The sequence below is a fragment of the Coregonus clupeaformis genome, chromosome 15 (assembly GCF_020615455.1).
Source record: "Coregonus clupeaformis isolate EN_2021a chromosome 15, ASM2061545v1, whole genome shotgun sequence".
In the NCBI taxonomy this organism is placed as follows: Eukaryota; Metazoa; Chordata; class Actinopteri; order Salmoniformes; family Salmonidae; genus Coregonus; species Coregonus clupeaformis.
This window is the reverse complement of record NC_059206.1, coordinates 30,802,475-30,825,312: the sequence shown is the minus strand read 5'-3', so window position 1 is coordinate 30,825,312 and position 22,838 is coordinate 30,802,475. Positions and strand designations below refer to the sequence as shown.

At 41.5% G+C, this 22,838-nt stretch overlaps 2 protein-coding genes across 2 annotated transcripts; one reads left to right on the top strand and one right to left on the bottom strand.

The window, feature by feature from the left end:
• Positions 1 to 7,696: 7,696 nt before the first annotated feature.
• Positions 7,697 to 12,055, bottom strand: LOC121583354 (protein S100-A1-like). The gene is made up of 3 exons (XM_041899533.1): positions 12,013 to 12,055; positions 11,672 to 11,847; positions 7,697 to 7,995 (listed from the first exon to the last, which is right to left on the bottom strand). Exons 2-3 carry the CDS (start codon positions 11,810 to 11,812, stop codon positions 7,837 to 7,839), a joined length of 300 nt encoding a protein of 99 aa, XP_041755467.1. The 5' UTR covers positions 11,813 to 11,847; positions 12,013 to 12,055; the 3' UTR covers positions 7,697 to 7,836.
• Positions 12,056 to 14,699: 2,644 nt separating this feature from the next.
• On the top strand, positions 14,700 to 15,790 carry ch25hl2 (cholesterol 25-hydroxylase like 2). Its single transcript, XM_041899532.1, has one exon. It carries the CDS (start codon positions 14,803 to 14,805, stop codon positions 15,721 to 15,723), a length of 921 nt encoding a protein of 306 aa, XP_041755466.1. The 5' UTR covers positions 14,700 to 14,802; the 3' UTR covers positions 15,724 to 15,790.
• The last annotated feature ends 7,048 nt before the right edge of the window (positions 15,791 to 22,838 follow it).

Here is a 22,838-nt window from a genome sequence, read left to right as displayed (position 1 = left end):
GGACAGGAATGATTCCTGTTGACATTGTTGAAGGCCGGTAAACGTTCTTCTAATTCTTTCTATTCTATACATTTTTATTTTGAATAGATATATTCTCAAATTGAGATAAACAATCAGTCGTTTTCTCTCTATAGTTATTCAAGTCCCTTGATTCTCCCATGATGACATTGACCTTTTAGTGCAGGTGGAAAAACTGCAGCAATCCTGTCTATTCAATGTCATCAGTCACCATGTGACCTCTCAATGGAAACTGTCCCATTTGTCCTGCATTAAACAAGTCATACGAAGTGAAAGTCATACAGTACAACAGGAATCACAAGGGACGTCATAAGTGATACAAAGAACATGCAAACACTTCGGTTCCACTGAAATAAGAAGATTATCCCTCTTAACACTGAAACCCATAGAGAAGGAGGGAGACATGGTGTGTGTCCTACACACCTCTTTCCACCCTAATCTATCTCTGAGGAAGTATATTTTGTCTCAGGACCTTATGTCTCTACGTACATGGCATGCAATGGTGTGTAACGTAGAATGGTCAGATAGTGGTGACCATAGAATTAGGAATTAGAATACTAATAATTAATAGTAGTAGTCATTTTTTAGGATCTCTATGGTGGCCACAGAGCATAGATTTCAGAGCCATGTATTTAGACTAAATACATGGCTCTGATAGATTTGAATGGGGATTCTCTTTCTAGTCGCCTGGTCTACTTCATTGTATTTCTATGATGGCACCTCTCTCCATCTCTTTCTCTCTGCCTGTTATTAGGCCCCAGGGGATGACCTTGCTGTTTGGCAGAACATACCGACCTGTCCTGGAAAACTGTCCTGGAGGCTGGGCCTCACGTGTTGTTTGTTAGCATCATCTTCCATCTGTCGCTGAATTAGAGCACTATGGTGTGGAAACGTCTGAACGATCCGTCTCTCTTTCCATCCAAAACCCCCGGGAGGAAAATATCACACTTATTCTCTCTCTCTTTCCCTCTGTCCCTCTCTTTCTTTCTCTTTCTCTCTCTTTTTCTCTCTCTTTCCCTCATTATGTTATTTTAGGGGCATACGGAGAGAAACTGTAAAGGACAACCTTGGATGTTGTGGTTCGTGTGCCTTTTTCTAATAGGCTGATATGCCGTCTTTGAACAGACAGTCCTTAGTCCCCAGTGAAGGAAACGTTTCCCTGTATCTGCAGCAGCCTACCGATGGCTTTTTATGTAGTCCTGTCCTTGTGTTGTACTAGTCTATTAATGTTATGTATTATGCAACGTTTTATGTTTTGTGTGGACCCCAGGAAGAGTAGCTGCTGCTTTAGCAGTAGCTAATGGGAATCCTAACATAGTTTTTATGTTCTGAGTTCTGGTCCTAGTGTCTATAGAGCATGCTCTGTCATGCTATCTGGATGGGTCCAGGCCCAATAACTCTCTACTGTAACACCCATGCACGCACATACGCACACACACGCACAGGCACACACACACGCGCACACACATTCACATGTTATGTTCTTCTCACACACACACACACACACACACAGCTGACGTTTCTTTCAGCTGGGTAAAATGAATCGTATACGTTTTTAAAATTGAAAACTGACACGCTTGATCCACCACAGATACTGTGTTCAGGCAGTCTTGGAGGGATATGGATGATCAATTAAAGGTGTTTCTTTGGCGTACCAACGGGTGACTCTTCATGATTCTCTACAGGGGAAATTATGTAATGTTTTATGTTTTGTGTGGACCCCAGGAAGAGTAGCTGCTGCTTTAGCAGTAGCTAATGGGGATCCTAATAAAATACTACAAAAGACTAAATGGCTGATCCCTGGTCATTGGGATTTAAATATACCCTGGTTGTAACTATCGCTGACACACAGTCAATCAGTACCCTGTCAGGCTTTGTTGGCGTACACATCACTTCCTTGGCGTACACATCACTGACAAACTGAAATGGTCCACCCACGCAGACAGTGTGGTGAAGAAGGTGCAACAGAGCCTCTTCAACCTCAGGAGGCTGAAGAAATTTGGCTCGGCACCTAAAACCCTCACAAACTTTTACAGATGCACAATTGAGAGCATCCTGTCGGGCTGTATCACTGCCTGGTACGGCAATTGCACCGCCCTCAACCGCAAGGCTCTCCAGAGGGTGGTTCATTCTGCCGAATGCATTACCGGGGGCAAACTACCCGCCCTCCAAGACACCTACAGCACCTGATGTCACAGGAAGGCCAAAAAGATAATTAAGGACATCAACCACTGCCTGTTCACCCTGCTATCATCCAGAAGGCGAGGTCAGTACAGGTGCATCAAAGCTGGGACCAAGAGAATGAAAAATAGCTTCTATCTCAAGGCCATCAGACTGTTAAATAGCCATCACTAGCACATTAGAGGCTGCTGCTGCCTATTGAAATCACTGGCCACTTTAAGAAATGGAACACTAGTCACTTTAATAATGTTTACATATCTTGCACTACTCATCTCATATGCATATACTGTATTCTATTCTATAATATTCTACTGTATCTTAGTCCATGCCGCTCTGTCATTGCTTGTCCATATATGTATATATTCTTTAATTCCATTCCTTAATAGATTTGTGTGTATTGGGTATATGTTGTGAAATTGTTAGATATTACTTGTTAGATATTACTGCACTGTCAGAGCTAAAAGCACAAGCATTTCGCTACACCCGCAATAACATCTGCTAAACATGTGTATGTGACAAATAACATTTGATTTGATTTGATTTGTCTTCATTTAGCATTCAGGATTAGAAAGAGAAGGATCACATATCTACTATAGATAATAGCCACCACTAAGAGCCGGTCCTCCAATTATGAAGCCCCATTGTTAGGTGAAAGACATGGAGACAGACACAAAGACCGAAACCAAGGGACCATCTGAAAGTATTCTAGTGTGAGTGACGGGCTGTCGGCTGTGAAAATAAAAATCTACCATCACAACCCTCCATCTCCCCATCCCAAACATAGCATGATGGGAGGGGAGTGATCGATGATAGTAGTTTACGCTTGAATGGCAAAACAAGCCCTTCATCATCAGTTCTGTAGACGTCACAGACTGAGGGTCCGATCACGACAAGGAGAGAAAGAGATAAATGTTGCCACCAAAGAAATAGTGGCATTCTGACAGCGAGAGAGAAATGTGTATGATGGGGAGAGACAGCGGTCAAAAGGAAGGGTGTGTGCATGTGTGTGTGCCTGTGTGTGTGTATGTGTGTGTGCCTGTGTGTGTGTGTGTTTATGTGTGTGTGTGTGTGCCTGTGTGTGTGTGTGTGTGTGTGTTTTTATGTGTGTGTTTATGTGTGTGTGTGTGTGTGTGTGTGTGTGTGTGTGTGTGTGTGTGTGTGTGTGTGTGTGTGTGTGTGTCCTAAAGACATCTTTCCACCATAATCTATCTCTGAGGAGAGTATCTCTTTGCCTCAGGATCTTATCTTCCTTATTCTGTACCTTCTCTCCCTCCGCAACTCTGTATATCACTCGTCACTCCATCTACGTGTAGGTGTGTGTGTGATCTGAGGGAATCATCTTTAGGGACAGGTAATAGTTTTTATGTTCTGAGTTCTGGTCCTAGTGTCTATAGAGCATGCTCTGTCGTGCTATCTGGATGGGTGCAGGCCCAATAACTCTCTACTGTAACACCCATGCACGCACATACGCACACACACGCACAGAAACACACACACGCACAGGAACACACGCGCACACACATTCACATGTTATGTTCTTCTCACACACACACACACACACACACACACACACACACACACACACACACACACACACACACACACACACACACAGCTGACGTTTCTTTCAGCTGGGTAAAATGAATCGTATACGTTTTTTAAAATTGAAAACTGACTCGCCAGATCCACCACAGATACTGTGTTCAGGCAGTCTTGGAGGGATATGGAAGATCAATAAAAGGTGTTTATTTTGCGTACCAACGGGTGACGCTTCATGATTCTCTACAGGGGAAATGTGGTTCTGCTTGCCTCATTAAATAATATTGAAGACTAGCACGTTCTCCATGTAATACACAAGTGTTCTATGGAACCTTCTGGCCAACACTGCAATGCACTGCAGTAAGTTGCGGGCTCCTGAGTGGCGCAGCGGTCTAAGGCACTGCATCTTAGTGCTAGAGGCGTCACTACAGACCCTGGTTCGATTCCAGGCTGCATCACAATTCGGCTGTGATTGGGAGTCCCATAGGGTGGCACAATTGGCCCAGGTTTGGCTGGGGTAGGCCGTCATTGTAAATAAGAATGTGTTCTTAACTGACTTGCCTAGTTAAATAAAGGTTAAATACATTTTTTTAAATAAACAGAAATGCATGTATTAGTTCAGCATGCTTCCAATGGAAAGATGACGCAACATCACTCTAAGGAGTTGATAATAAAAGATAAGAAGGGTGTTACACCAACTACAAGTTCTTTAACAAAGAGAGAATCTATGAATCATGGAAAATTAAGTATAATTTCTAAGTTGATGATAGGGCCTCTATGATTACAGCTGTCAACCAAAAACAATATCCAGGGGGGACAGGCTCATTATCTCGCTCAATTACAATCAATCACACAGAAATGAGAAATTAACTTTCTCTGTGTGTGTGTGAATCCGTGCGTATGTAGATGATGTTTTTTTCCCCCTTCAGGATCCTCAATAACAGATCTCTGTGTTGGAGTAAAGAGAGGGGGTTGTGGGTCTGAAAAAATAAAGGAAGACTTTACTAATTCTAAATGTTATGGTTTCAGCTCAGACAACAGAGGATATTGTTAGGACTGTTGAGATAATTCATGAGGTACTATATACAGTATGTTGTTGTTGTTAACAATAACCCCCTCTTCTACAGCGCTTTTCTAAAACCTAAAGACCCTTTGTTGCTTGTAATGGATCAGGGGTTGGGTGTAAGGTTAGTGTAAAAGCTCAGGTTCAGGTTAGGGGTTAAAATCACATTTGTAAAAATAAAAATGTGTTCTTCTGCACTTTCTAGCATGGATATACTTTATGAATCCCCAAGGAGAAACTGTGACTGTGACTGCTGCTGAAGTAGGGATGTCATGCGTCACTTTGACTGACAGGTGGTGGAAAGTCCAGGTGGTTAATGGGGATTGCATCATCATCATCATGCGTCATCGAACGCATCACCAGGCGTGTTATACAGAGACCACCCAAAAGCACAGCACAACCTCTCCTTGAGAAATATTCAGAAGACTTTACCAAGAGGAGTGATGGGGAAGGAGACACAGGACAGGCACATACAAGCACACATACACATACACACACATACACTCGCACACACACTAACACACTAAATCTAAAACACACACACACTCAAGGTTTTGGGATTAGAACTTTATTATGCTGTGTTACTGTCACAATATAAAACCAATATTGTCAAGCTAATAATTTTCATACAACTGCTTGACAATATCATGTTGTCATAATCATTTACATGTGATCGATAATTAATCATGAATAAGAAACATGCTCAAGCAACTGTAATTCAATTTACATTTCTCATTAAGTGACACATAGTTTATGTCAGAAAGGGTTTCAAGAAACAAGCAAATTTTTGAATGGAAGGAACATTGATAGTTACAATACATTGCAAAAATCTATGAAAAGGTGGATGAATGACAGAATAAATCAATCAATCAATCAATTAACCAAGCAGACAGTTATTCTGACATCAAATTATTATTATATTTTTTTGGCCTCAGGGTATGTGACGATAGCTTGGGTACCAGTCTGTTTCTGCTCCAGCCAGATCTTTGTGGTTATGTTCTCTGGCGAGAAGTGTTGTTGAGAGAAGAAACAGTCTGGCACTCAGGCTAGTGTAACACCATGTTTACAACCGTTTGAAATCATCCTTTTTGACGCGTTGGAGGGACAGAAGTATCCTATCTCTAGCAAGAGTATGTTGATTGATGATTTCTACTTTAGTCTAGTCTACTTCTGCTGTTGACAAACATATAGTGTAGTGGTTTTAGTAGCACTGAGACCATGGGGAATTGGGAAGTGATCACAGTAAATATGAAATGTTCAGCATGATGGGTGTGGTTGTAATTCGTTACTTTCTACCTCTGTTGGTTTGTAATTCTATTTCTATCCACGGGCCAATCTGAAATGGCTCCCTATTCCGTTTGCACTGCACTACTTTTGACCAGAGCCCTATGTGCAGTCGTGGTCAAAAGTTTTGAGAATGACACAAATCTTAATTTTCACAAAGTCTGCTGCCTCAGTTTTTATGATGGCAATTTGCATATACTTCAGAATGTTATGAAGAGTGATCAGATGAATTGCAATTAATTGCAAAGTCCCTCTTTGCCATGAAAATGAACTTAATCCCAAAAAAACATTTCCATTGCAATTCAGCTCTGCCACAAAAGGACCAGCTGACATCATGTCAGTGATTCTCTCGTTAACACAGGTGAGAGTGTTGATGAGGACAAGGCTGGAGATCACTCTGTCATTCTGATTGAGTTAGAATAACAGACTGGTTGCTTTAAAAGAAGCTTTAAAATCATTGTTCTTCCTCTGTTAACCATGGTTACCTGCAAGGAAACACGTGCTGTCATCATTGCTTTGCACAAAACGGGCTTCACAGGCAAGGATATTGTTGCTAGTAAGATTGCACCTAAATCAACCATTTATCGGATCATCAAGAACTTCAAGGAGAGAGGTTCAATTGTTGTGAAGAAGGCTTCAGGGCGCCCAAGAATGTCCAGCAAGCACCAGGACCGTCTCCTAAAGTTAATTCAGCTGTGGGATCGGGGCACCACCAGTGCAGAGCTTGCTCAGGAATGGCAGCAGGCAGGTGTGAGTGTATCTGCACGCACAGTGAGGCGAAGACTTTTGGAGGATGGCCTGGTGTCAAGAAGGGCAGCGAGCAAGCTACTTCTCTCCAGAAAAAACATCAGGGACAGACTGATATTCTGCAAAAGGTACAGGGATTGGACTGCTGAGGACTGGGGTAAAGTCATTTTCTCTGATGAATCCCCTTTCCGATTGTTTGGGGCATCCGGAAAAAAGCTTGTCCGGAGAAGACAAGGTGAGCGCTACCATCAGTCCTGTGTCATGCCAACAGTAAAGCATCCTGAGACCATTCATGTGTGGGGTTGCTTCTCAGCCAAGGGAGTGGGCTCACTCACAATTTTGCCTAAGAACACAGCCATGAATAAAGAATGGTACCAAAACATCCTCCGAGAGCAACTTCTCCCAACCATCCAAGAACAGTTTGGTGACGAATAATGCCTTTTCCAGCATGATGGAGCACCTTGCCATAAGGCAAAAGTGATAACTAAGTGGCTCGGGGAACAAAACATCAACATTTTGGGTCCATGGCCAGGAAACTCCCCAGACCTTAATCCCATTGAGAACTTGTGGTCAATCCTCAAGAGGCGGGTGGACAAACAAAAACCCACAAATTCTGACAAACTCCAAGCATTGATTATGCAAGAATGGGCTGCCATCAGTCAGGATGTGGCCCAGAAGTTAATTGACAGCATGCCAGGGCGGATTGCAGAGGTTTTGAAAAAGAAGGGTCAACACTGCAAATATTGATTCTTTGCATAAACTTAATGTAATTGTCAATAAAAGCCTTTGACACTTATGGAATGCTTGTAATTATACTTCAGTATACCATAGTAACATCTGACAAAAATATCTTAAAACCCTGAAGCAGCAAACTTTGTGAAGACCAATACTTGTGTCATTCTCAAAACTTTTGACCACGACTGTAGACCGGTCATAGCCCTATGAGACTTTGGCCAATAGTAGTGCACTAAATAGGCAAGGGGAAGCCATTTCGGACTTAACTGTTAGTTGGCTTTCTTCTTCTGCTTCTCCTGGAAGAAGTCGTTGCAGGCTACGGTCAGGGCCGCCACCAGAACCACAAACTCATTAAAGTCCACCTCGTTGTCTTTGTTGGAATCCAGATCATTCATGATCTTCTCCACCAGCATGGGGTCTTTCTGAGACTGGAAATTAAAACAAACAACAATTAATCAATCAATCATTAAATCAATGAATCAAAGAGCTATCCACCAATCAAATAATTAAAAACCTTGATACCGTCAATTTGATAATCTGAAGGACGGGGCTAGGGGAATGTAAACACTCTCAAATTCATATACAGATCTATGGATGCAAGGACTGACAGTCCATGAGATCGACATAGTTTTGAGTCTAAAGATATAGGCATATCTCATAATTAAAACAACTATTGAACAGTAGCAAATCTTCTAGACTATGACTCTAATGTGTTCTGTTCCACTGAGCTTACTCCAGGCCTCCGACTCACTCTACTACTCTACTCAACAGGAAATAGACCGTCCTGAATCGTGTCTCATGTCGCCCATTGACCGGTCTGGATTCAGCTGCCTGGCCAATAAATAAGTCCCCTCAGGACAGCAGGCTGCAATTAGGCCCTGTGTCAATCTCCCAGCCAGAGATCTGAGATGGAGATGGGGGAGATCTGAGGAGAGACGCCTCAGGCTCTGAGTCATTGGATTCATGGTGCTGGAGCCCCATCCCGGATGTTAGACTGCCTAAGGCACTGACTGGGCACCGCACAGCACAGCAGGGCACCACACCACACAGACAATGTCCATTGGAAGCCAGAGTGACGGTGGCGATAATCAATGACCCATAAACTGAGAACCATCAGAGGTGTGTGTGTGCCCTTGTGTGTGTGTGAGATGGTGACTGTTGGATGGTTTCTGTCAGTCAAGCCAAGTCAGCCCGTGATACAGAGCCCTGTGGTGACATGGAGCTAATGGAGGTATGTAAGACACACACACACACACACACACACACATACACACACACACACACACAGCTTTACTGTATATGTGCAAATGTAAATGAAAAGTCAGTATTTGGCCCCAAGGTAACAACAGTGGATCTAATTAAGCAGTAATATCTATCGCCTCAGCATACAGTGTGACTGTGATCAGTGAAAGAGTTACTCAGTGATAGGTTACAGAAATAAATCACATAATTAGCTCAATGTTGTCCTCAGGATATGAAATGACAGTATGAGTCTCTGTCCAAAATGGCACTTTGAGACAAGTAGTGCACTAAATAAGGAATAGGGTGCCATTTGTGGCGCGTCCTGAATGTGTATTCAACTGTTACCAGTCTCTATACTTGTCAGAGGCACGTCGGTGGGTGGAGACTAGTGACATCAGAAGAGAGTAGTCCAAGTCTATATTTGGAGGTGATATGGGTCACTGGTGATGATGCATAGGCACCTGAGGCTTCCTTCCATCAGAGGGAGGGAGAAGATGTAGAGAGAAAAAACGGAGGGGGAGAGATTTGTCTCTTCAACCCCTCACTCCATCTCTCACAGTATGAAGCTCATCCATTAGAACACAGACAGGCGGGTTCACTCCCCAAACACACTCGCATTCACACAGTCTTGTTTAACTAACCTTGTGGGAACACAATTTATAACCATTCAAAATCCTATTTTCCCTAACCCTAACCCTAACCTTAACCCCAAAACCTAACCTTAACCCTAACCCTAACCTTAACCTCCAAACCTAACCTTAACCATAACCCTAACCCTAAAACTAAACCTAACACTAATTCTACCTTAACCATAAACACCCTACAAATAGCATTTGACCTTGTGGGGACTAACAAAATGTCCCCAGTTGGTAAAAAAAAAAAAAAAGTTTACTATTCTTGTGTGGACTTCTGGTCCACACACACACACACACACACACACACACACACACACATACACACACACACGTGCGCGAGCACAAGCACACGCACGTGCACATGCACACACATACACACACACCTGTCCACTCCTCTGCACCGTCATGGCCACTACAGCATGGTAGGTTATCTACAACAACCTACTACAATCACAGAGGGCAGTGAAGAGGAACTACTATCTTGCCTGCTTTCACAAAGTTACAAAAGCAAGAGACTTATACTCAACTAAACCAGAAATCAAAACTTCACAGCGGCTAAACTAATCCAGCGTAATGTAGAAGGAGAAATGTCAAATAAGGTCCCTTTGCATTAATGTTTCCTTCTTACCTTCCTTTTTGAAAAACTAGAGAACTCTACCATTCTCTTAATCAACAATGTTCTACACACTTAGAAAAAAAGGTACTATCTAGAACCTTAAAGGGTTCTTTGGCTGTCCCCATAAGAGAACCCTTTGAATAACCCTTTTCGTTGTAGGTAGAACCCTTTTGGTTCCAGGTACAACCCTTTTGGTTCCAGGTACAACCGTTTTGGGTTCCATGTAGAACCCTTTCTACAGAGGGTTCTACCTGGAACCAAAAAGGGTTCTACCAGGAACCAAAAAGGGTTCTCCTACGGGGACAGCCGAAGAACCCTTTTGGAACCCTTTTTTCTAAGAGTGTAATTGTATGCTTTCTAGCCACTGAGGCATATTGAAGAACAGAAAAACAACATTGCCACGTCTCTGAGAATCATGTAAATATTGTGTAGTAGGTCTATAATTTGAATAAATTAACACAACAGACCACATGGATTTCTACAATCCTGACATGAGTGAGTCTGTTTTTAAATGCTGGACATTTGCAAATTCAGTATGTACTTGGTTGTCTAATTCATCTTTCAAGTCTCAATGTGTAATCAAGTAGCATCAAAAAGCCCCCCAACATATCCAAGTACAGCATAAACATCACTAATGTTCATCATGAAATTAATGGAAGGAAAGAATACAAGTTGAAAAGGTCACACTTCACTAAACCAAACCATTTCCAATAACGATAATTTTGTTTAACATGACGACGGCCGGATGTTATGTGCTGTTATGATTTATCTAAATGTGTGGGCTAAATGTCACAAGGAGGTTTGTAATTAAAGACAGCTAACTTATTATTTGAGGTTCAACACACAGCTAATGTGGTTCATCTATTCATAAACATGTCACTGTGAGGAGGAGAGGGCAATTTAAATTATCCATAGCGACTTACAGTTAACTTGTGACACTTCTTACGACATGGTGCCAAATAAAAACAGATTGATATAAATATAAATTATACAGTTATTGTTTTCTATTCAGACTCTACCCACACAGGCACACATACTACACTGACACTCCAAAACACACACACACAATTCGCTTACACACAAAAAACACACACAAATGCATATTGACGCTACACACACACTCACACATAGACACACTTTCACACTCTTCACATATGCTGCTGCTACTCTGTTTATTATATATCCTGATTCCCTAATCACTTTTACCCCTACCCACATGTACATACTGTATTACCTCAATTACCTCAACTACCTCGTACCCTGCACATTGACTCAGGACTGGTACTCCTTGTATATAGACTCATTATTGTTTTATTGTGTTACTATTTCCTTTTTTATTTAGCAAATATTTGTCTTAACTTTTTAACTCTGCATTGCTGGGAATGGGCTCGTAAGTAAGCATTTCACTGTAAAGTCTACACCTGTTGTATTCGGTGCATGTGACCAATACATTTGTATTTTATTTGATTCACAAATAATAGTGTCAACTCAGAAATATACCCATGTTTAGGGGCCTTTCAATTACTAAACACTGTCTAGTGAAGAGAATACCAAAACATTGTGAAACTATGTTGAGATTGATAAATTATGAATATGAAACAGCTTCTTTACCATGAGAAAGTCAGTGAGTTCACTGTTCAGTAGCTGTTTCAGCTCTCCCTTGTTGAGCTTGTATTTGTCGCCGTCGTTCCCGGAGTATTTGTAGAAAACGGTTATAAGTGCGTCCATGGCACTCTGGAGTTGACTTGGCATGGTGCAGATAGGAGGGCAATGTCTCTCACCACCTACTGGGGAAAAGTGTAAGGGAAAAACTATTTCATTCTATGGCTACAATTATTCAAAAGCATGCAATAGGCGACATGTACAAATATTAGATATTACTCTACAGACAGACATGAAACAACATATGGGTAGACATAACAAAAGCTCTATAGGAGAGGTGGTGTACCTACCTGGTTAGAATCCTGGGCTAGTGTGATCTGAGAGAGGTTGCAGCGTGGCTTGTTTATCTAGAAATCAGTGGCAACATGACGCTGCATCCTCCATCGCCATGGCAATAATTAATTCCACAGGTGAGAGACCCATGGTAACATGGTAACTGTGTCTTCCTGCCCTGCTTTTAATCAAAGGCCCAATGGTGGCGCCGTGAAAAACAAAACATATTCCCATATAGGCCCTGGTGTCCCCTGTGGGTTCACCATAGTCATAGGAGGCCCTCAGTGTTACTCCAGTGGAGAGATACTGCACCACGCCAGCTGAAAATAGATCTATGTACAATATGTGTCTCAGCTGCAATGAATGGGATTGTAGAGGATATGTTCTTATTGAAGAATATGGGAGAACAAGGTGAAGTGGTTTTCAGTTGGAATTGTATGGCGCTACTTCATTTCACTGTGTTCATCAGTCACTGTTCTGAATGTGTTGTTTCTAGGTGCGAGAGCAGCAGATGTGGATTTAGAACTGAAATAGGCAATAACTTATGGACCTGCTGGTAAAATATAGGACAAATCTCACATTGGTATTTTGATATGATGATATTAAATATAGGTAGGATATTTGCTTTTGTTTCATGGAGAGTCAAACACTTTTTGGACAAATTGGATCACCTGTGGACACACCCATCTCTCTCTCTCTCTCTCTCTCTCTCTCTCTCTCTCTCTCTCTCTCTCTCTCTCTCTCTCTCTCTCTCTCTCTCTCTCTCTCTCTCTCTCTCTCTCTCTCTCTCTCTCACATGCGTCCTGATCATGTCCACATTCTGATTGTGCACAAATTCTTGGGGGTCTACACATGGTCCCTCTCTGTATGCAAATAGCACCGGTAGGGAGACTAAGCCTTAGGTGCTTCAACAACGCAGGCTGGTTCTTTTTTTAGCCTTCATGCCCCTACAGACCTCACCTGAGGGAGAGTGGATGCCCTCCTCTTCCACAGCTAAAATACATTTCCGTTAGTTAGGGTGATTAGGGTGATGAAACCGCTCCCTTCAGAGTTGGCCAAGCTAAATTAAAAAATGCTACGCAGAAGAAACATGTAATGTCCCCATGGAGGTGGTGAGAGGGGAAAAGCATAAGAAGTCCTAATGAAATTATATCTGTAAACATGATTGAATTACTCTCGCATTGCATAGAGACCACTGAGTCCCCCTTCGAAGTTTAAATGAAAATATTCTGTAAATTGGAGAATTAGATTACTTTGTTGTTGTGTCATGAGTTTATCTTGTTGTTACATTTGTGGTCTCTAAAAGGTATGTGGAACAGCTATGGACCAGACAACAGTAACACACAGTAACATACATTCTCATTGAGATACGTTCAAATCCCACAATGTGCTCTATCCTTCAACTTGTTCTAATACATATATAAACAAAGATTAATGGAGCTTCACATCACTCAGTTTCAGGTATTCGTGAAACAAATCGAAATAAGGGAGATTTTTAGTTGCAGCCCTCAGAAAAGGGTTGTGTATACACAAAATTAAATGTTTTGGAATCAAGATTCCAATGACATAAGTGAAAAACCCCTTCAGAAACAACTATCTATGTTCCAGAGCATAGAGGGCTTTCTTCCAGTGGTACTTGTCTGCCCTCTAGTGGTGCCATACAGTGCACAATATTGTGGTGCCATTGCCCATAAACACAGTGTTGATGTGCAATTATCACAAAAACTGAAGCAGAATTCATTGCCCATTATTGGGTTAATTTAGATAATATGATAAATAATGATATAAAGCCTTGTTTGAATTAGAAAGGGATTACTTGAGCTCCACCATAGAAACATCTCCGTGGTTAGTTCCAGTTGCCTCTTTTCACTTCCAACAATCAGACCTTATTCTCAGCAGTATGATGCAAGCTGAACCATACAAAAAGCCAAGTTTAATTCAACATTAATAAAGTAGAGCCTTTGAACTCAATGTCACTTCTGACAGCTTTCTATGATTTATTACTGTTTACCCTCACAACAAGTCAATAAGAGAAAGAGAGAGGAAGAGAGAGAGAGAGGAAGAGAGAGAGAGGGAGAGAGAGAGAGAGAGAGAGAGAGAGAGAGAGAGAGAGAGAGAGAGAGAGAGAGAGAGAGAGAGAGAGAGAGAGAGAGAAATAAAAAGAGAAAAACATCTTTAAAAATGTTGTTTTTAATAAAATAATCAACAGGTTTAACCAAAGTGATCAATTACTACCCATTGAGCAAAATCGTATTTTGGACGTCGTTTCAACAAAAAAATATGTATTTTCAACAAAACCAAGATGTCTTTTCAGCTTCTTGTGCTCATACGGCAGTGTTTGCATAAAACAGACATTGCACCAAAGTCTGGCTTTGACCACAGTTTATTGTTGCTCCTCAATGCCAGTAATGAAAATACACTGCTCTTTTGACAAAGACAAATTCAAGTCATTTCTGATCGGTGGGAGGCAGCTCTCTAAGATCTGGGTCAGGAATAAGAGCTGCTGTGACCCAGGTCCTGAGTCCTGGCAGTGATCCTCTTGCCAGAGAAAGAGGGGTCTTCACAGACCACCTGCTTTAAAACCCAGGGGAGGGGGTGGCGCCTCGATGTACATAAGAGGCTAAGATCGAAAGCCAAACCAAGTTGGCACGACGGCATCAGATTATTTGCCTTTTGCAAGTACGTTAGAGCTGTAAGGATCTTTGCTATTCTTGTGCACTCTGCTGCAACCAACCCAGTTACATATAAATGAATCCTCTGAGATAATTAAACTTTATAGAGAACCACCAATCCTAGTTGTGGTAATAATGACTGCTGGCGGTTTGTTCAGTGATGTGGCTGTCCCCTGGATTCCTCACCTGGATGTGGCTAACCTGACCCTGGGTCTGGGGCTCCCGGAGCCATCCGTCCTCCAGCCAGTGTGGGACTACCTCCTGCAGTACCACCAGGCTGAGCTGCGGAACCCTCTGTTCCCTGTGGTCATCTCCGTCTCCACCTACCTCCTCCTGGTGACCCTCTACACCCTGTTGGACGTCCTGGCCCCCAGCTGGCCCACCCTCAACCGCTTCAAGCTCCACCCAGACAGACCTGTCACCTGGGACAACATCTGGACCACGCTGGGTCTCACAGTCTACAACCACCTGGTCTATGTCTTCCCCGCTGCTGTGGGCCAGTGGCTGTGGAGGCCACCCGTACCGCTCCCTCGCGAAGCCCCCACTCTAACGAGCTTCCTCCTGGGCATCCTGGGGTGCACGGTGGTCTTTGACTTCCAGTACTACCTCTGGCATCTCCTCCACCACAGAGTCCCCTGGCTGTACCGTACCTTCCACGCCATGCACCACCAGTACCTTCAGCCCTTCAGCCTGGTCACCCAGTACCTGTCCGCCTGGGAGCTGATCAGTGTGGGCTTCTGGACCACTGTGGACCCCCTCCTGCTGCAGTGCCACTGCTTGACCGCCTGGGGCTTCATGGTGTTCACCATCTGTGTGTCCACTGAGGACCACTGTGGCTATGACTTCCCCTGGTCTCTGCACCGCCTGGTACCCTTCGGCCTGTGGGGCGGACCCCCCAAACATGACGCTCACCACCGGATGCCTGGGACAAACTTTGCCCCATTCTTCTCCCACTGGGACTGGCTGGGGGGGACTAACATGGTGCCTACCGTCCCTTCCAGAGATAAATCTGTTACGAAAGGTCTGAAAGGAAGGAAAGATAAAGGGACTGCTTAAGTCTTGCTTTTTTTTCTCCTCCTCTCTCTCTCTCTCTCTCTCTCTCTCTCTCTCTCTCTCACTGCCTTCCCCCCCTCTTTTGTGTGTACTTCATCCAACATCTCTGCTCTGCTTACTCTCTCTATACTGTCTCTCTCTGTGTCCACCTCTCTCTCTCTCTTCCCATTTTCCACCTTTCCTCTGTGTGTTTGTCTTTACTGACTTCATACTAACTGTGCTCTGTTGCTGTCTTTCAGATCTCTGGTTTTGTATGCAGTGATATAGAGCTTTTTTGGGATTACTCAGTGGTTTTTGATTGGTTTCCATGGCATTCTCAGGTCAGACATCTGTGCATTTAAAATGTGTGTGTGTGTTGTGATTGTCTGTTTTTCAGATACTCTCAAAACAAATACTCAATGTTTCACTAATACCTCTAAAATCCTTGCTGAATGGAATTTTATATTTTTGCTATGTTGTTTGATATCAAAATGTTCTTAAGTTTCTCTGTTTCGAACTCTTTGAATAAACTTTTATTGTAAATCCTATGACATACAGTACTACATGGATAATCTGATATAGCTATAACTGGATGTTGCTTGATGTGAGACAGGTAAACATAACACATATTTTATAGACATTCTAATAACTGATCATAAATAGTTATTTCCTTGTTTTGGAGTATTTTGGAATATTTGGGCTCTGTTAGGAGTATTAACACAGAGGATTACAGCACAGCAATTCAAGAAGGGTAATAAAAGGGAGTTGAGCACACACACACGCACACACACACACACGAACCAGTGAGCTGAATGACGGTCTTTTCGCTGTGCCCAGTGGCCGCCAGAGTGATGCGTGGGGCCAATACTAATGTAGCATCCTCTCATCCAGAAGCTGTCAATGCTTTTATTGGCTGAGACCTGTACACCGCCCCTCCCACCTTCTTTGTGATCCATGATCTTCAGCTGTGATCCAAACAAAAACCAAACACAACTATTTCTCTTTTCAAGCGCGTCTTTGGCAGATCACCAATAATAATTGATGTTCCTAGAAAGTGTGCTTGTTATCTAATAGATGTATAACATATTATTTGTACTACTGATCAGTGGCGGCTCCTGAAAAAATTCTCAGGGGGGGCAATTTTTCTGATGATTTAGGTGACCTACACACATTTAAAAAAAGATATGTCCAGCAACAACATGAAGACAGGGGCAGCATATAAGTCAATACCAGAAGCATTTATTGACTGATCTGGGGAGATGGATTCCAGTTTCTGTGACAGATTATAAATAATCTCTGATGCCTTTGTTATATTAGCTTTTGGTTGAATGTACACAACGGTAACAAACAATTGGGGGAACTCACGGGGCAGATAGTAAGGTCGCAGTGACACAGAAAGCAGTTCAATGTCGGGGTACAGAGTCGCTCTCTTACCAGGATCGATTTTCCCTGTGACTGTCAGATCGCGGTCCGCTCTGACCAGGGTGAAGCCGGCCGGCTCCACTTCTCTGTCCGGGACTCTGTCATCCAGCCAAGTCTCAGTAAATGCCAGCAAACAGGCCTCCCGATATTCGTGTTGGAAGCGCAGATTCGCTGACAACTCATCCGCTTTCCCCCCTCAGTGACTGGCCATTAATCAGCAAGGTGGTGGGTAAGGGAAGTTTGTTCTGCTGTATTGGATTCCGCTGCCAGCAGCGTTTTCATTATTTAGTCCGTTCGTAGCGGGTATGTACACGATCAACAAGATCAGTCCAAAACCCACCACTGGAAATCCATGGTTGGCAGAATGTTTGTAAACTAAGTGTACAAATTAAAAACATAAAATAACGCCACTAAGTGTACAAATTAAAAACATAAGATAACGCCACACTGCAGGTCGCAACAGAGACGCTGCTACCTGCTATTTTCTTAGTTACGTTCATGGTTACGTTACGTATGACGAAAGCGCGTAAGTGCAAGCCCTCAGAAACCCATAGAGATTGTATTGAAAGATCTGAAATTTGAAAAAAATAGATTTTACATGGGAGTCTATGACAGACTTCTGGGCGATTTTCAACCTGACTGAAATCGCCCCAAAAGGGGGGGCATTTGAAGCACGACTTTAGCCTGATTGGACATTTAGTGGCAGTCAGATCAGATTAGAACACTGATAACTACTGTTGCCGTGATATAATTGATTAGAAAAAAAATCCCTTCCTTTTCCCGTTTGGCAGTGCGTCGCCCATATCGCCCTATTGAACACACCGCCCCTGCTACTGATGATTGGAGCAGAGGGCTCATGGAGGGATAGAGAGCACCCAATGGGCACAGAAGTCAATTCAACGTCTATTCCACGTTGGTTCAACGTCGACGTGGAAACAAGGTTGATTCAACCAGTGTGTGTCCAGTGGGTAGTATCAAATGTGAGCTGTGTTTTAAGCAGATTGTCAAATTAGTGAACAATATTGAAACAATATGAAACAAAAATGAATGTTGATTGTCATTTAAACTAGTCATCATCCACTGTGAGATGAAATCCTTATATTTCAGCATATGACCTTCCATTCATAATGTTAATTTGTTCACTGTGGACATGTAGTATCTCTCGTCACAAATACATGCACTTGCACAAACTATCCAACATGTGTCCCCCTAAACGTAATGTACAATTTTAGACACCATAGATTTGTTGAGAAATGGGAAGAGAAATATACACACACTTCCATTCACACCTGGACTGCCATATATAGGAAATGGTCAGAGAATAGTTTATATATACAGTATATGTATAACTCCCATTACCTGAAGCAGACCTGACCACAGGCGCAGTGACTTCCTTATTTGAACAGCTGCCAGTTTGTCATGAAGTATAATATTCAAATCAAATCAAAGTTGCATACACATTTTAGCAGATGTTATAGCAGTTGCAGTGAAATGCTTATGTTATTAGCCCCCAAATGTCAGTAAAAAAGTACAAAAAATAAATTAAAAAAATATGTCACAACTAATCCAATTAACAACCCAAATAGAACTGTAACAGTAATCCAAATGCAATCTATACGCATATACACCGGATGAATTTACCCAAGATATACTAAGAATTATACAATATGGACAGCAGTAGATATATTACAACAGTACCCATTAAGCACTAAGCAAATTATAGTAGGCCTATGGCATTCATGTAAAATCTCTTTCTGTTATTACAGGAAAAGAGCCGTTACTGTGATTGTGGTTGATAACCTTGGTAAAGCATGTCACAATACACTGTTCCTTTGCTTGTTGTTATTCACAAAGTGACAGTACTTGCAGAACTGGTTTGGCGTGTCGAGGCATGAAGATGGACTCAAGCGTTGCAACACAAGGTGACCATGAGTCACTGGCTGAAACAGAGACTGTGTGTGAGTGGGTTAAATGAACCAAAATAGGTGAGTCATGGGAGCTACAGATTGGACTAAGCGGCTGTATCTCCCTAGGCACCTCGGGACTAGGTTGAAAATAATTAGCCTCAGGACAGGTCATGCCCTTCCTGCCCTACTATCAGCTTGAGAACTACTGTAAACACTTGTTGGTGACGTGAATCATGTGATCTGATTGACTCAAAAACATGTCACCCTTTTACTCTCTCTCTCTCTCTCTCTCTCTCTCTCTCTCTCTCTCTCTCTCTCTCTCTCTCTCTCTCTCTCTCTCTCTCTCTTCCTCTCTCCACCCTTCCCTCTGCAAACCATCTGTACTTGTAGAGACTGCTCTTCTTGTACCCTATATTCAAATGTATTCACACACGACTGTAAGTTGCTTTGGATAAAAACATCTGCTAAATGGCATATGTTATATTATTATTTTATATTAAATGCAAATTAATCAGCCATTGGGAGAATACTAGTCCCTGTAAACAACCCTCCCTCTCAGGTGATGAAAATCTACTGACGTCTGCCTCGTGACGGGAAGGGCTTCAGCATACTGTGACCTTGGGACTACAAGATTCTATCTGACATTTTGGTCAAAAATGAGTTATTCACATAGAGTTGCTCTTTATGATGTCCTTTGCATGTGATATACAATATGTCAGATTTGTGAAAAAGTCAATTTCTTATGAAAATAAATAAAAATCAGAAACTTCTATCTGCGCTAACACCTTTTACCTTGGTGCTATAAGGTTCTATCTGCAATCCAATCACAAAAACCACTGGGCACAGACGTCAGTTCAACGTCTAGTTTTGATTTAAAGTACTTGAGTTGTCAACTAACGTGATTTAAACACGAAATCAAAAACAAATGTCACCATGTCATTAACAAAATATGAAATTCCCTTAGTTGATACTGAAGATAAAGCCATAGGCCACTACTCACGGTGATGGCCGATGCGCTACTTTGAAAAACAGTGCTGCTTTTCGCAAAACATTGGGAGTTGTTGGCATGGTTTAGGTCCCCTTGTAGAATCTATGCCAAGGCGCATTGAAGCTTTTCTGGCAGCTCGTGGTGGCCCAACGCACTATTAAGACACTTTATGTTGGTGTTTCCTTTATTTTGGCAGTTACCTACATGCACTTGTGATAAAATGTAATCCACCGTTATTTTTGAGAAACTATTGAACTTTTGTAGCTAAATTATGCTCTCTAATGTATTTTGAATATTGTGAGCGGGCTCCTGTGGTTGAGATGTGTCTGTTACTTGAACTCTGTGAAGCATTTATTTGGGCTGCAATTTCTGAGGCTGGTAACTCTAATGGTCTTCCATTCCTGTGGCAGTCCTCATGAGAGCCAGTTTCATCATTGCACTTGGTGGTTTTTGCAAATGCACTTGAAGAAACTTTCAAAGTTCTTGAAATGTTCTATATTGACTGACCTTCATGTCTTAAAGTAATGATGGGCTGTCATTTCTCTTGGCTTATTTGAGCTGTTCTTGCCATAATATGGACTTGGTCTTTTACCAAATAGGGCAATCTTCTGTATATTTTTGTTCAGTGTATAAGCATATGCGCCTGTACTGGTCAATACTGTGTGTGTGTGTGTGTGTGTGTGTGTGTGTGTTTTTCCCCAGCTAGCACATTTGGTTCCTTGGAAGTTGTGGGAACCTATGTTTTTGGTTTCCCATTGTCTCTGGGAACGAAGCCATACGTTTCCTGACCAGTAAAACAACGTTTTTTAAACTTTCTGAGAATGTAAGTGAACATTTCTGGGAACGTACTCTTCTGGGGACGTACATTGTTTTATTTTATATATTTTTTTATATATATATATATTTTTTTATTTAAATAATTTTTTTGGGGGGGGGGAATGGATCAGCTTAATATTGCAGATAGATTGTATCTTCTATCAATGTAATTGTCTGCATCACTTCCAATCCCCCATGTTTTTTTTGTTGTTTTTTTTGTATATATATACTCCCCTTTATTACTTTTCAACCCCACCATCCTTTCCCTACTTGGAGTAATTAGTGAACAACAATGCCCAGGCCTCTACTTCCGGTCTATACTTACTATCTACACCTTATGGACAGAGTTAATTTTACAATAATTCTATTATATATATATATATTTATTTTTATTTTTTTATTGCTCCTGAACTTCTTCTACTCTCAACCTCTCCGATCATTTTCATGATGTCCATCCGGTTTGCTTCTATATGCCATATCTTTCTAACTGTGCTCTTTCCCAAAAGCTCCCAACATACAACCTATATACTTATTATGGACACAGTATGCTTACATTATTAGCTATCTTTGTTATTATTTGTTGTTATTTGTTATTAGTCCCATCCTTCAACTCTATTCAATACCTCCCATCTATCTCTTAACACCATCCATATAGGATTTATATTTGCCATATATATTTCAACCGTACTGTGATGTTTTACAAAAGTTCTGAACCTTTCTATTCTCATTGCTTCTACAGATTGTGAATTAAAAATAAACATTTTTGCTAAAAGTATTATTATATTATTGATTGATTGACTATGACTTTTCAGATCACCCAGTAATGCTATCTGCAAGGTTAGTTCCAGGTAAATATTGCAATCCTTTAGCCATTCCTGGACCTGTGTCCAAAAACAAGCTACAAATGGACAGAACCAAAACAAATGATCTAATGATTCTGTCTCTTCACAGCAAAATCTGCAGATCTGGGAAGATTGTATCCCCCATATAAATAACATTCTATTGGTAGCAAGAATTTTATATAATAATTTAAATTGAAAGATTCTAATTTTTGAATCCGGTGTCGTTTTGCGTGTCAGTTCATAAACACTATGCCATGGGATCGGTACGTCAAAGATCTCTTCCCAACTATTTTGCAATCTATATGGGATGGCTGTCAATCCTTTGGTCCTTAAGTGAAACTGATATAGTTTTTTATTTATCACAGTTTTCCTTAACCAATTATGTTCTTTAATGCAAGGCCGACAGACAAGTTCCTTACTTCCCCCCCCCTTCCACTTTCCTCTTCCACTTTTGCGGTAAGGCTGCAATTATTTGGTTGTAATTTTGGGTAGAGCAGACACTTCCATATGTTTTTGTCAGCTGCATGTGCGACATAACTCAACCAGTCCTACCGATGATATCATTTACGAAGATTATACCTTTTTTAAACATTCTTTCAAAAAAGAAAGGTTTTTTGTCAATTAGTATATTTGAATTCAACCACAATATTTGTTGCATTATTTGTTCTGTCGTTTCTGGAGGATTACATTGAAATTGCAACCAACTTTCTATGGCTTGTTTTAGAAATAGTGACATTTGGGAGATTATTTCCTTTTCAAATAACTGAAAGTGAGAGGTTGTAATCTGAATAAAGGGAAAAAGGCCTTTCTTGAACATTGGGTGAGACAATCTTACTAATTTGCTTGAGAACCAGTTCGGATTTAAGTATAACTTTTGTATGACTGAAGCTTTTAGTGATAGGTCTAATGCTTTAATATTTAATAATTTCTGTCCTCCGAATTCATATTCATTATAGAAATATGCTCTTTTAATTTTGTCTGGCTTGCTGTTCCAAATAAAATTGAATATTTTTTTCTCATATAATTTAAAAAACTGTTCGCTAGGCGTAGGCAAGACCATAAGCAAATAGGTAAACTGGGATAATACTAAAGAGTTAATCAGGGTGATTTTTCCACAAATTGACAGGTATTTTCCTTTCCATGGTAGTAAGATCTTATCTATTT